This window comes from Vipera berus, assembly GCF_964194415.1.
Source record: "Vipera berus genome assembly, chromosome: 3".
Taxonomy (NCBI): domain Eukaryota; kingdom Metazoa; phylum Chordata; class Lepidosauria; order Squamata; family Viperidae; genus Vipera; species Vipera berus.
In genome coordinates, this window is record NC_138204.1 from 35,600,624 (window position 1) to 35,615,968 (window position 15,345).

Genomic DNA, 15,345 nt, shown 5'->3' on the forward strand with positions numbered 1-15,345 from the left:
AAAATATTTAATAATTCAATCCTGACACTGCCAAATCTTATTTATTGCTGGGTTGTTGCTGGTTTTTTTTTGTACCCTGACTCTTGGAACTGAATACCGCAGTTTATTGATTTAGACATCAACTTACATAGCAGAAATCTTGCTTTGTCAGAGTTAATTTATGATTTGGATTATGGTTTGCAACTACTATAGTACAAATGACAGATCATTTTGAATACCAAGCAATAGTTAATTTTTTTTCTTTGATATGATTAGGAAGTTTTTAATATGGCAGAAATTAAATAATTGTTTTTAAGTATAATTTTAATTAACAAATTGGAAATAAAAACAAGAAATACAGGTAGTTCTCGACTTAAGATTGTTCATTCAGAGACTGTTTGTAATTACAGCAGCATTGAACGAAGGGACTTATAATGTGTACCTGAAATTGTGGCTGCTGCAGCACCCCTGCAAGCATATGAACAAAATTTGGGCACTTGCAATCCAGCCCCCTTTATAAGCAACCCAAGGGCTGCTGCACCCTCATATTCTCTCCGTTCCACTTCGCTGAGTTCCAAAATAGTTCCCATATCTGAGATGGCATAATCCGGCCTCCATTTAGGAAGGCTATGCAGCAGATTGGCTGTTTCTCAAAAGAGATTGCAGATCAATGCAAAGTTTACATATTCTAGTTGTGTTGTGTGTGATGTTAAACTGCAGGTCAGGTGGATAGTTTCATATGCAAATTTTATAATATGTCCATCTCTTCTTTTGAAGGAACAGTTGGCATAGTGACTTAGAAATTTCTATTTCCATAAAATTGATTAATTGCACAATTATATCTGAAAAACAGTTAAGTTCCCTGCAGTCCTTCTCCTGCCTGCAGTAGCCTGAGAGACTGAGTAGCCCTTTCTGTATATTTTCCTCTCTCTCACGCTTGTCCTCAGCTGACTGCTGTGCAGGATCAAAACAGTAGAACTATCATGGTTGTGCTATTAATTAAGCGTTAATTAGACATCTATTGTTCAGTGATATTTCAGTGCCATTCTGTTTTAATTGCACAGATAAATTATACTTGCTCCCTGTAATTTAAGCTAGTAGATATCCTAAACATATATTGCTAACATATGTTAAATAGATACATTGAATCTTTAAGATTACTTAAGATAAGATTACAATGCTTCTATTAGCTGGTTGTAATCTAAGTGGCTGGGTTTTCCAGCTACCAGCATATATAAATTCCTATAACTTTGGAGACATGTAAAAGAAAAGGGAAAATTTATAATTAATTAATATAGTCACCCATCTTGCCAAAGATGAGCCTGCCAGTACACAACAAACGGATAAAAAACTTTGTATAAAAACAACAATATCAAATATATCACTTTAAAAGGTAAATATTATTAAAGCAGAGATACAAGTCCTAGCTGATATCAAGGGCTTGAAAATCTTAGCTGCTAAAGAGTTTGAAATAGGGATTTAGTCCTAGGCCGAAATGATGTGAGAAAACTAGTACTGTATTGTCAGTCTCTTCAGGGCATCATACCAATAGTGGCAAAAATTCCCAGTAAATTATTGCAGCCCTAGAAAATCTCAATTTGAAAATTTCATTAAAGGAAATCTATATCACAGCATATATGGATTATATAGAGCAGATTTGGGAATCCATTTTGTCCATGTTAAATTCAATTCTTGTAAGTTTTAGTCAGCATTTGGATGATCAGGAATAATAGAGACATAATCCAGTAGTTCAAAGAACTGGAGGCTTTTTAACTTCTGAAATAATGCCTTTTTATTAAATTATTTAAACTATTAAACTATTAAAAGGTTATTTTTAAAAATAGGCTTGTAGCTGTAAGAAAATTCTTGGATTACTGTACATTCATTGTCTGTTGTCACTGATTCTATACCAGGATAGTTTTTGTTTATCCTCATGGTTTACAAAGAAGATTATCTTCTTTTGTATTGAAAGATGGTGTGAGGATTATTATTAAGAGATTGCACACCATGGGATTCTGCTATTGCAGGGGTCTTCAAACTTGGCCCTTTTATGACTTGTGGACTTCAACTCCCACAGTTCCTCAGCCAGCGTGCCTGGGTGAGGAATTCTGGGACTTGAAGTCCACAAGTCATAAAAGGGCCAAGTTTGAAGACCCCCTATGCTATTGCTTAAGAAAGGTTTCTGTGTATGTATCAGCATACAGTGGTATTCGATACTCATCTTTAATTGGTTCTGGGAAATGCAATGACTACCAAAAATGAGTACCAAACAAATTTTCCCATAAGGAATAATGTAGTGAGTCATAAGACAGCCGACACCAACAAGTTCTAGCTTGTGCATTGAATGCCAAACAAATGATGAATGCTGGGACAAAATTTTATCATCAAAATATGTTGAGTATCAAATTTGATGAGTTTCAAAACAGTTGAATACCAAGGTACCACCGTATGAGCTTCTCCAAAAGGAGGAGATATTGATTGGGCCTTTTCCCCACTTCAGCCAAGGAAATAAATGGCAGGAGAAACTTTTCTTGGTAGAGCATAGTTGGTTTCTTCTGCTTCTTCAGGGAGAACAATCCTGTAGAACCCGTTTGTTGACTTATAGCAAAACTGCATGTGAATTAGTAGCATAAAATTATAATTTTAGCATACTTGCTACTTCATCATCCTCTTTTCGAAGCTCTTTCTATTATCAGTAAATGACTCAATTAAAAGATAATTATTTTAGGGGAACTATCTGCTTTAAGATTGTGAGCATGAATTCAGATTTTTCACAATTAAATCCAACAGATTGTGTTCAGTTTGTTGAATAGAAATACTTCGATAACATTTATCCTATGGGGGTGACTGTACATGAGGAAATGCCCTCTAAATGAGCACATCTAAAGGGAAAAAAGGCCTTATGTTTACTACCTCTCTGACATGGTTATCTACACTGAATTTCATTTATATAGAAAGGAATAGTCATTGCTCTTAAATGTAATTGCTATTTTGATTAAACTATGTGTTATTTTGCATTATTTTAGAGAGGGTTAGCTAGATGACTAGCTATTATGAATTTGTATTGTTTTGTAAAAGGTAAAGGTAAAGGTTCCCCCGCACGTGCGTGCTAGTCGTTTCCGACTCTAGGGGCCGGTGCTCATCTCCGTTTCAAAGCCGAAGAGCCAGCGCTTGTCCGAGGACGTCTCCGTGGTCATGTGGCCGGCATGACTAGACGCCAAAGGCGCACGGAACGCTGTTACCTTCCCACCGGAGTGGTCCCTATTTTTCTACTTGCATTTTTACGTGCTTTCGAACTGCTAGGTTGGCAGAAGCTGGGACGAGGAACAGGCGCTCACTCTGCTACGCGGCACTCGGGATTCGACCCGCCAAACTGCCGACCTTCTGATCGACAAGCTCAGCGTCCTAACTCAAATCTGAACACTTGATTGACAATCCTAAATTATTTGTAAACAGATAGAAACGTTGATAGGCTTTATACTTTCCTACCCTCCTGACATTCTCATACATATGAAATAATTCTACACATTTGGCAACTATATTTTTGATTTCTACAACTTTATTTAAGTTATAAATGAAACTGAGGAAAACCCTGAAGGCCTGTCAGTGTAGTCTTCACTCATTTAATCACGTGCACTCTAGATTGGAATGTTATGACATAATGACACTTTTGATGTAATAAGTTTCTTAGTCCTAAGGATGCCAGAAGTTTCCACACATATTTCCAGAACAAAATGTAATGCAGTTTGCCAAAAGTGAGTGGGAGTATTTGTGATGGCCTCCTTGGAAGCTTCCCCTGGATGTTTCCCTGAATGCCAGCTTGGAGGAGGATGAGCCAGTCCCAGGCATATCGGAGGGGAGGGGGACGTGGCAGCACGCCTGGAGGTAGCTGATGTTCCCAAGACAGGATCAGCAGGCCAAGCACATTGGAGCAGTTGCAGGGGGAATGACCAGACAAGCAGCTGTCTGAGCATGGGATGGTCAAGACACAGCTGAGACCTCAGGAGGAGAGAGCATGCAGCGGCAGTAGCCAGCGCAAATGAGAAGGAACTGCCTCCTCTACTTGATCCAAGAATACCCAGACTGGAGAAGAGGCAGGAGCAATGGTGTTCAGCCCAGTTACTCGTGAGGTGATAGCCTTGCCCCTCTTGCTGGACTGCACCAGGCTGTGGCTGTTTAGCAGAGCAAGATGCTAAATGCTGGGAACAACATGTCCATTTTAATGCCTGTTGATCTTCCTGACCCAGATGGTGGACCTAGACCCTGGATTCATGCCGTGACTCTTGGAGCTATTTTCAGATATGCCTTGCCTTGGAATTTATTTTATTTATTTATTTATTTATTTATTTATTTATTTATTTATTTATTTATTTATTTATTTATTTATTGATGGGATTTATATCCCACCCTATCTCCCGAAGGACTCAGGGCGGCTAACAACAAAACATATAATAAGTACAGAAATCAAGATAAAATGAAATTGAGAACATCAGTGCAATAAATTAAAATTAGAGAATTTAAAAAATGAATTAAAAATACTAAATATAAATTAATTAAAATGCCTGTCAGTCTAGGTCAGCCTGGTGGAACAGGTGTGTTTTGAGGCCGCGGTGAAAGGATTGGAGGTTTTGGGCCATCCGAAGCTCAGGGGGGAGCTGATTCCATAGGGCTGGCGCTCCCACAGAGAAGGCCCTCCCCCTGGGGGTCGCCAGCCGACATTGCCTAGCTGACGGTACCCTGAGGAGGCCTTCTCTGTGTGAGCGTACTGGACGATGGGAATTTGTTCCCGGCAGCAGATGGTCCTGCAAGTATCCCGGACCTAAGCCATGTAGGGCTTTAAAGGTAAGTACCAGCACCTTAAATCTCACCCGGAGGGCAACTGGTAGCCAATGCAGCTCACGCAGGAGGGGTGTAATATGGGAGTATCGGGGAGCTCCCATCACAACCCGTGCAGCTGCACTCTGCACCAGCTGAAGCCTCCGGATGGTCTTCAAGGGCAGCCCCATGTAGAGAGCATTACAGTAATCAATACGGGAGGTAACGAGTGCGTGGGTGACTGTACGTAGGGCATCTCGGTCCAAAAAGGGGCGCAATTGGTATATAAGACGAATCTGTGCAAATGCCCCCCTAGCCACGGCTCCAATGTGATCCTCAAAACTGAGTCGTGAATCTAGGAGGACGCCCAGATTGCGTGCTCTATCAATGGGAGGTAACATCTCTCCTCCTATAGTCAGAGATGGAACCTCTTGGACTAAACGAGATGACGGTATGTACAGCCACTCAGTCTTGGCCGGGTTGAGTCGAAGCCTGTTTTCTCCCATCCAAATCTGTACCGCTTCCAGACAACGGGACATCACATCGAGGGCATCACTGGGTTGGTTCGGGGTGGAGATGAATAGCTGGGTATCATCAGCATATTGATGATATTTCACCCCGAAGCTACGGATGATCTCTCCCAGCGGCTTCATATAATTTGATGGTGGACTTCGGTGTGTGTGAATCCAGCTTTGTAGATTCATGCGGGAGTCATTTCAGAACGGAGTTGGGACACGCATGGGTGGGGGGGGTTGCCTTGTTGCTGGACTGGGATTCCCCGGGGAAGACCCTTGGAGGGCTTGAGAGCCTCAATAAACCCCTTGAATCTTCCGTGGTATGTGTGTGTTTGTGTGTGAGTGGGAGCAGGATAGTATGCTCCTATAACATTTTTGGCTTCGGTCTGCAAAACCTAATTAGGGTATGCAGTTCTTACACTGGGTGGCTAATGTCACTGCTGTATTCAGGGACCCCAACCTTTTGGGGCTAGTAAGCACATCTAGAATGTTAAGAATATATAGTAAGTACTGTTGCAAAGTCATTGCTATGGAGGGCACAGCTGATCATAAAGCAGTTATTTGAAAGCAAGTGCTCTCTTTCACACTTTCTAGTCCCCAAGAGCTCTTATCTTTTTTCTGGAAAAGTGGGCACAATTCCAGACAACTAAACTCTGGGCTCACATCATCTGATTGATATAGGACACATGTGAATCCCACTATTATAGTTGAAAAAATATGATGCTGGAAGCTGTGTCACATTTGAGACCATAAATAGCAAATATCATTTGGAAGTGTCCGTTGTAATACATAGAAATAAAAATATGTTGCATTTCTGTAGCATGTTACAGCTAGCTGCCAGTGCTTCTCTGCATGTCCAGGTATATTTTACTCTGCATGTCCAGGTATATTTTACTTCCTTACAATTTGCTGAACATGCTTTTATTTTGGTATCACCTGCATGCCAAGGATAAATCATCAAGGGATATGAATAGTTTGTGATAGCTCTTGAATTATGAAAGTTATTTTGCCTGTTTAAATTTGGAGTATATTTTTGGCTACTATTTAGTAACTCATGCAAGGACAGGCAGACTAATCTTTTTGGCTTCCAATTCCCATAAACCCTAGCAATCTTGGTGAATGAAAAAGGACTATGAAAATTGTAGTTCAGAAAACTGGGCATAAGTGTCTTGAGTCTTTCTAGTACTGAAAGACAGTATACAATATGTTTTTATTTTCTCTTGTGTCCTGATTTAACTGCTGTGGCATTTTGACATTTGGTTTTATATTTCTTCCTTTTATTTTCTGTGTGCTTTAAACCATTTCTGTAAAAATTAACATATATTCATCATACATTATTAAGTTTCTTCAAAATGGTCTTTGGCTAAAATTACAAATAAGAGAAAAATAAATGTTCAAATGAATAATTTTATATGACCTCATATAAATGGGCTAAACTGCATAAAATATAATAGGCAGCTATTTCAATCATAAACAATCATAAACAGTTTAATTGCTATTGGAATGTAATTTGCCTCTTGCTGGTATAAAATTTGGTTATAGCTAATGTATAATACTGCTGCCTTTGGGCAACAGAAGTCACTGAATTAACCTGAGCTGTTAATTTCTTAGAAGCCTGATCGCTGTGGCCAAATATTTAAAATATTTAACTTTTTCTAGTTCATGGGAGTTTATGCACTTGTACCTACCTTCATCTTTTATTGGAAAAAACTAAAAGTTTGGATTTATTGTAATTAATGACCAGTTGTTCCTCCTCTTTACAATAGGATGCCTTCTCTCTCTCTCTCTCTCTCTCTCTCTCTCTCTCTCTCTCTCTCTCTCTCTCTCTCTCTCTCTCTCTCTCTCTCTCTCTCTGTGTGTGTGTGTGTGTGTGTGTGTGTGTATAAAACTAAACTGAAGATGTGAAGAGGAATAGTGTCTATTTTTTTCTTGCACCTTTCTCTATCTCTTATCCTTTCTCTGATGGGGCTCTTCTTTGACATTGGCTGAAGGTTTGAACAATATTACAGTTAAGTGATGGAGATGAATTTTTCTGTAAGTTCAGCTCCCAGTGGTTATCTGTCATCTTATAATATTCTTCATCTATCTTTTTTTTCCTTTTACCATCAGGTAAATCCTCATTACTTACATAATTATTTAGTAACAGGAAAAATTGTCAGGTCCTTTTTCCAATACAGTGAAATGTTTCTGAGCTATTGCAAAACAAATGTTAGAATCATTTGTTTTCTTCCTCTGATTTATGGAAGCCCCATGAATTTTGGCTCAAGGCCTCTTGCATTATGATTAGCTTGGGAAACAAACCATCATAAATATATGTCAAGGATGAATGGATTTTAGTACTGGAACAATATACTGAAAGGCAACTTTTTGGATATATCAAAAGACAGGAATGCAAGTTGTAACAGTGCTGTGTTAGAGCCTAAAATAGTCAGCTATCTAGCCTAATTGTGTACATGTTGCTGATGCTGAAGGAAATCAGACTATGTTGAGGCAATATACAAGTCTCTGATGAGACCATGGAGCTTCTTTTGATTAAATCTTAGATTGTAGAGAGCCATTCTTGCTTATCACATCTATGGTTTCTTCAAGAAATTCAAAAAGATAGTCCCTGTTGTAAAGATCTAGTACAGGCATGTCAAACAGCTGGCTCACGGGCTGGATGTGTCACACCGAAACCGCGCCCACCTCATTGCCGGCAATGGGGGAAAAGTCGTGATACGTCATGTCACGTGCCTGATCTAGTAGCTTCTCTTAAAAACAGTTTAAGAGCCTTGCTGTCCTCTAAACATCCGAAGATTTGCTCCCAGCTCTGAAGCCCAGTTTATTTATTAGATTGATATCCCTGCTTTCATTCAGGAACTCAAGGCAATATACTGCATGTAATGATCCTTCTTCCAGTTTTTCCACAAAGCACCCTATGAGGTAGGGTGGATTGAGAGAGAGAGACTGGTTCAAAATCATCCACTCAAGTTAAGAGTGGTCTGAAATTTGGGTCTTTTGTCTTTCTAGTCTAACATTTTAACTATTGTTGCGCACTGGATTGGGGAAGATTGCCTTAAATTTTCACTTAATGTTTTTCAAATATATAACTTTTATATCTTTTAAAGACTTGTTTATCGCCTCTGTTGGGAATCTAATAATAATATAAATTTTCTACTGTGCAGTATTGATGGTCTGTGTCAGAAAAAAAAAGTTGGACAGAAAAATGAGGATATTTGAATCTATTGCTTAAGTCAAACCTTACCATTGTTGGAAAAACAAGGTCTGGAGTAGCATGTTGCATTAAAATCCCAGTGCAGTGTGAGCTTGCGGGCCTATTGATGCAGCTTTTGAGCAGTCTATTATTATCTCTCTGGCAAGATCAGGATATGCCTTTTAAAATGAAAAGCTGAGGGAGAAAACACAGAGACTGAGAATCATGGAAGATTTGCTGATGTGCCAAATCTTTAAAAGCCAGAGGCTAAAAGCTCTCCATTTTTAAATCAGAGTTAGATAAATTCATTGCTGACACTTAGATATACTTGCAAGATTCTTAAATCTCTGCTACCAAATTTAAAATGATAAATGTTTAAATGATGATCATTTTAAAATTGTAAATTATTAAAAGACAAGAGCAGTGGGTAGATAAAATTAATTTCTAAGATTATTCTGAGACAAATGTTGCAAGATATATGGAACACAGATCCAGGACAACTAGCAATAAGTAACAATAAGCAAATAAATAAATAAATAAATAAATAAATAAATAAATAAATAAATAAATAAATAAATAAATAAATAAATAAATAATCTTTTCATCTGAAATTGCTCAGTTTAATACTTTTTCCCCTCTTGTTTGGAAAAAAAAATCACAATAATAAATAATGAGATAAATAAGCATATTTTAATAAATTCTATTTCACTTAAATGAAAATTTACTATTACTAAGTTACTATGTTTTGTGCTATATTTTATCTGTGGATTAGTTCAGTTGATTTCTATCAGATAAACAATTGAGATCCATAAAATACTTCCAGTTGTCATTTTCAATTAGGCTGCAGTCTGATACGGATTATATTTTGTACACTTTCTAATACCCAACATGGAAATGACAAATGAGTTTACATTCCTATACAACTTATGAGTATTAGTTGCAATTTTAATTATAGTTGTATGCTAAAATAGACTGTTTAACAGCAATCTAACAGGTTTTTTTTTAAAAATTAAGGACACCCAAATGCTAGATATTACAATGAACACCTGGGGTACCAGTGGGATTCAGTGGATCTACTTGAGAATCGTCTGTGGTCTATCCATATTGACAGATGGGGTAGCTTTTACTTCATGTCTTTGAGACTGCTTTTTCTCCTTTCTCTTCCTCTTCCTCCCTTCCTGAATGGGATTGTTGTTTGATAAGTTGATCATCTAAAAAAAAAGTTGCAGTCATTGCAATCTAGAAATTAAAATCCCTTTCAGTCCTTTGATTTCTATTATATCTCCCCCTGTTGTAAGAATGGAGCTGTCGAAAAGCTAAACAGAAAGCTAGACATTTCTAATGAATGACTAATTTTTTTTAAATTTTGTTTAGTCTGGACAGTTCAATGAAGATATGATCCCAACCGTGGGCTTCAACATGAGGAAAATCACCAAGGGAAATGTAACTATAAAGGTAAGATACAAAATACCCTGACTAGATTTCAAACATAGTGTTTGGGGTACTCTAGATTGTGGCCATCCAGGCAGATCAACAAATTAAATCTAATTAACAGAAATTAAAATTTATCTGCTTCTTTCACATATGAAGTGACATATGCTGGCTGTTAGATGCTGAAATAAGCTGACTCTCCTTTCTTTGGATGCCTTGATAGATGTTGTGAAAATTGATTCCGGAAGGCATGCTGTGAAAGGCTCACTTTTTAGATGTTTATGCAACAGGAACCTTTCTGTAGATGAAGGCACTGTGACTTCTTAAAAGCAGGACAGGAGCATAGAAAGGGAATATTACCGAAATGTTGGGCTACTTTCAGTTGGGTTCAGATGGAGGAAGTGGGTTTTCAGAGCACAGTGGTTTTAGTGCTTCTTACAGCTTGTTTATGGTCTGTACTATTCTCGGAGGCTGCAACATGAGTGCTGTATGCTGTTTGTGAGCCAAGGATTCCCAACTCTGGAGGCTTAAGTCAGCTAAAATAAAGGCAGATTGGTTGACATTTGTTTATTAAGGCAATTTTTTCTGTAGATTATATAGATGATTTATTATCCAGCTTTTTAGGAAAAGATAGGACTTCAGTGGGAATTTGAAAAGAAGTGTTAGCAACGTATCAATAGTTGGTATAGACATATTAAAGTGATGAGAAAAAATATGAATATGTTAATTTAGTGCATATATTTCCTGTCATTTCAGTCTTTTTGGATATATATTTTAATGCATATTAATAGTTTGAAGTATGAAGAATTTTGCATGTTTTGTGAATGTGAAAACATTTCTCGGTAGGATCTAGAATTGCAGCTGAGGAATCCATTTTCTGGGCTATCTTGATAATCCTCCAGCTTTATTTTCCTTAGCTATAAGTGAATGTGGCCCATGAAGTAAGTGGGGAGAATTGTATTTAGAAAATTATTTAGAAAATAGAATATGCATGTAGAGTATTGCATATGGAAGTCATGGATAAATCTATTTGTAAGGCCTCAACATCCTCCTCTTTTCGTATCCTTTTTGCTTCTCTCTCTTTATAGCTCTGGGACATTGGAGGTCAACCTCGTTTTCGTAGCATGTGGGAGAGATATTGCCGTGGTGTTAGTGCAATAGTGTAAGTAATTCTTGTCTGCATACTATAATAATAATAATAATAATAATAATAATAATAATAATAATAATAATAATAATAATAATAATAATAATAATAATAATATGACTTGCCTGTGTCCAAAAAGTTGTGGGAATATAGGGTGGAAAAAGTTGTCGAGAATGAGAGGGTGAAGATCTTGTGGGACTTCCGAATACAGACAGATCGCCATTTGGAACACAACACGCCAGATATCACAGTCATACACTTGATTGAAGCGTACACTTGATTGATATTGCTGTACAAGGAGATGCCAGAGTCGAAGAAAAAGAACTGGAAAAGATTACGAAATACCTGGCCATCGAAACTGTGCGATTATGGATGCAACATGTAACAGTGATACCCATTGTCATCGGGGCACTGGGAACTATGTCCAAAAACGTTGCAAAATACATCAAGAAATTGCAGCTTCCTGCAATAACTCCAGCAAAGCTACAAAAAACTGTGTTACTCGGAACATCTTACATTTTAAGGAGATACCTGGTTGATACCTAGGATGCTGGCAGCAACCTGTGTCAACCATTAGTGCCAGTCAATTTGAGTGTTCAGTTGACTGAGTTTCATACTTTATGAATAAAAGTTTTATATAATAATAATAAATAACAACAACAACAACATAATGAACTTGGAAGGGACCTTGGAGGTCATCTAGTCCAACCCCCTGCTCGGGCAGGAAACCCTATACCATTTCAGACAAATGGCTGTCCAGTCTGTTCTTAAAAACTTCCAGTGTTGGAGCATTGACCAGTTCTGGAGGCAGATTGTTCCACTGATTAATTAATTAATACCATTACTAAGGGAATGGTAAGTAAGATATGCTTGATGCTTCCTTATGGAGGGGCAGGAATAATACACAAAGAAGGATGGAAACTTGCAGTTAGTTCTAACTCTTTAACTATAGTATAGCTAAGTGCAAGTCAGGCATCATAGCAAACTTTTGCCTCCTCTCATTACAGCTGTGGATAGGGGGCTTTTCCTTGATTTATCCAGTATGCTAGTTATGCCCTTTCCTGGACCATGAATCTCTTCTCATAGTCACTCAGATTCTAGTTATCTCACATGTAAACAATTGCAATACACTCAATAATGGAAGAGTGGAAGACAGCTTGGAAACTGTCTGGTGCAGGTAGTTACAGAGGCATTTTTTCACATCTGTGTAATACCTTTGCTGCACAGACTGCACTGGTTACCAGGAAGCTTCTGGATACAATTCAAGGTATCTTTAAAGGGCCTGGATGAGAGACTATCCTTTTCCCATTGCTTTAGCCTCTCCAGGCAGATCTGACAAAATTGGCATAATGCAAGTCCTATAGTTAAAATAATGTCATTAAATGGACTTGTGGCACCTGCCCTGTGGAAAAGTTAACTGCCCTTCAGGTTTAAATCACCCCAACCATGCCATTGTTTAAAGCAGGGCTTTTTAACCAGTGGTACGGGCACCAGCTGTGGTACACTGGCACTTGGCAGGTGGTACGCAACCATCCTAGAAAAGTGGTAGTGGGGGAGGGGAATGAGCTTAATCGGTGGCAGCACCGCACAAGCCTGAGCGCGAGATGGCTGGAGCTGCACGGCTGTCAGGGCTCAGCGGAAGTGCCATGATCAGTGCCAGGCTCCAACTGGAGCTCGGCGCTGATCCTGGCACTTCTGCTGAGCCCAGAAGAAGTGCCCATCAGCTGAAATGTTGCAGCATCTCCAGGGTCTTAAGATTTACATTCAGATGCTTGGCAACTGATTCATATTTATGACGGTCACAGTGTCCCAGGGTCATGTGAAGTGACCAAAACCTGCTGCAACCACCCAGCAGACGGGGAATAAAAACCAAACACCCCACCCACCCCACCCCCACTGCCAATCCTCAACAGAAATGTTCACAATGAAAACCTCGGACAGGAGGAAGAGCGCCGCCGGGCGGGCAGGCAGGTGTCTTGCTCGGCTGTGGCTTGGGGGGCACTTGTTTCAGTGCCATTATAACTTCAAACAGTCACTAAGCAAACTGTTGTAAGTTGAGGACTACCTGTATTTCATCACTTTTTTCCTTTTTTTTTTTTTTGGTCATCACGTTTTTGACACCTTGCTAGGTGACTGGTGGTACTTGGATGTTGCCATATACTAAAAGTGGTACAGTGGGTGAAAAGGTTGAAAAGCCCTGGTTTAAACAGCCCTGGAAGACCTGGCCTTTCTGCTAATCACTAGGTCAGGAAATGTGTCCATTGTGGAAATTTAATATATTGTTAATTTAATTCATAGATTATCATCTTCTGTTTGTATTGTATTAATTATTTTATTCTGTATGCTGCACAGAATTGGTATGGGTTGAGTGGCCTAGAAATCTGATTAATAATACATAAATAAACTCTGTTCAGAAGCAAAAGTTGTCAGCTTGTCATTTATCTTCCACTGTATTTCAGAGTTGTAGCATGAGAGCAATAACCAGGCCTTGTTTCTTGATGCAAAGTCTTTTCTCATGCTACAAGTGCTTGATTGGCCAACAACAACAGTCATCCAAATTCTTAATCCTTGTCTTTAATTACAGGTAGTCCTTGAGTTATGAGTGTAATGGAACCTGCCCATTCCACTCGTAACTTGAAAACTCGGGGTGAATCTCGTATCTCGAACGAGATCACTCCCTTGCTCGTTAAGATGATCTGGGTGGCAGCAGCCTGGAAAAGGCCTCCGAAGCCTGGATCGATCTTCCGGAGGTCTGCAGAAGCGTCCCCCGGCCTCAGATCTGGGTGGCAGTGGCTTGGAAAAGACCTCCGGCGTCTGGATCCAGCCTCCGGAGACACACAGAAGTGGCCCCCAGCTTCAGTTCTCTTCTCTGTTGCAGAGAACAGAGGCCTAAAGTACTATGAGATCACGCAAGATCAGTAGCGTGAGATCTCGCCCCACTGATTTCACGTGATCTTGCATTACTTTAGGCCTCCATTTTCTGTGAACGCACCGAAGGCCTGGAGCAGCCAAGAAAGCGAAGGATCTCTCGATCTTCGCAGGGTGAGTATTGAAGGCCTGATGCCTAGACAGACTCGGGGCGGGGCCAGAAACTAGAGATCAATTCATTCAGAAATTCAGATGATTATTTTTCTGAAGAAAACACAAAATTGATTCAGATTTCACACATACCGATAGTTCTCAGGTGCAACCATTCATTCAGCAACCATTTGAACTTACAATGGTGCTTAATGAATGGTAATTTTAAGTGATCCTCAAAAGTTCTGGTCATTGCAGTGCCCCTGCAATCAAAATTTGGGGACATCATAGTGAGGTGCTCTCTATCAATGGGTGAGGCAGGAGAGGTGGCATCAGTTCCCCAGGTGAAGGTGGCAGCTGTGCAGGAGATGCTGTTTGGAGTTGAGGCAGCAGAAGGGTGACGACTTCCAGGAGTCACAGTGTACACTCTGCAGTTTTTGTGGTAAGAGCTTCTAGAGGACCAGCTTGCAGGTTTCAGTGGGGGATAAAGTAAACCCAGCACTGACAAAGCCCTTTGCTCACTCTTGCCCCAGCTTTCTCCCTGGAAAGCCTCGGCAGCGCTTCTGGAGGACTGTTCTGCGGAGGCATCATGACTCTTTGGGGACACTGCCAGGGCTGGGTGGCTGAGTGCAGGGCAGTCAAAAGGCCAGAGATGGGGGGAGATAAGCAAGAGGGGAGTGTTGAAGCACATGCAGTGGTTGTAAACGTGGATGGATTGCCAAACGCCTGAAGTTTGATCATGTGACTCCCCCCCCAACCCCCGGTCAAGCTGTACAGGACAAACTAGTGGGCTAATGCCTCCTTAAGTAACACCAGCTGCCTGCAATTAGTGCAGGTTCGAGTCCCACCAGGCTCAAGGTTGACTCAGCTTTCCATCCTTCCGAGGTAGGTAAAATGAGGACCCAGATTGTTGGGGGCAATAAGCTGACTTTGTAAAAATGCCGCTGGGGGGGGGCGAAAGCCCTAATAATAAGCAGGCATATACATAGAATGAAGGCTATTGCTAAGCACATTGATTTGTGCTTTAGATTGTAAGCCGCCCTGAGTCTTCGGAGAAGGGCGGGATATAAATGGGATTTAAAAAAAAACTTCAAATGGTTGCTGGATGAGTTGTCATTAAGTGAGGACTACTTACATTCCACTTTCGATATCAACTATTTTTAATGTCTTTTCTGCAAGCAAATTCTGTTTGTCAATGTTGAGATATTTTGAGTGAATTAAATGATACTAATGTTGAAAATGTTCTT

The 15,345-nt window shown here is 39.7% G+C and overlaps 1 protein-coding gene across 1 annotated transcript in view; it reads left to right on the forward strand.

Moving 5' to 3' along the window:
- Nucleotides 1–15,345, forward strand: part of ARL8A (ARF like GTPase 8A) — a 51,126-nt gene that overhangs the window by 10,169 nt on the left and 25,612 nt on the right. Inside the window, exons 2-3 of the mRNA XM_081325861.1 lie at nucleotides 9,877–9,957; nucleotides 11,022–11,095. Of these exons, the coding sequence (XP_081181987.1) occupies nucleotides 9,877–9,957; nucleotides 11,022–11,095 (155 nt within the window). The remainder of the gene's footprint in view (nucleotides 1–9,876; nucleotides 9,958–11,021; nucleotides 11,096–15,345) is intronic.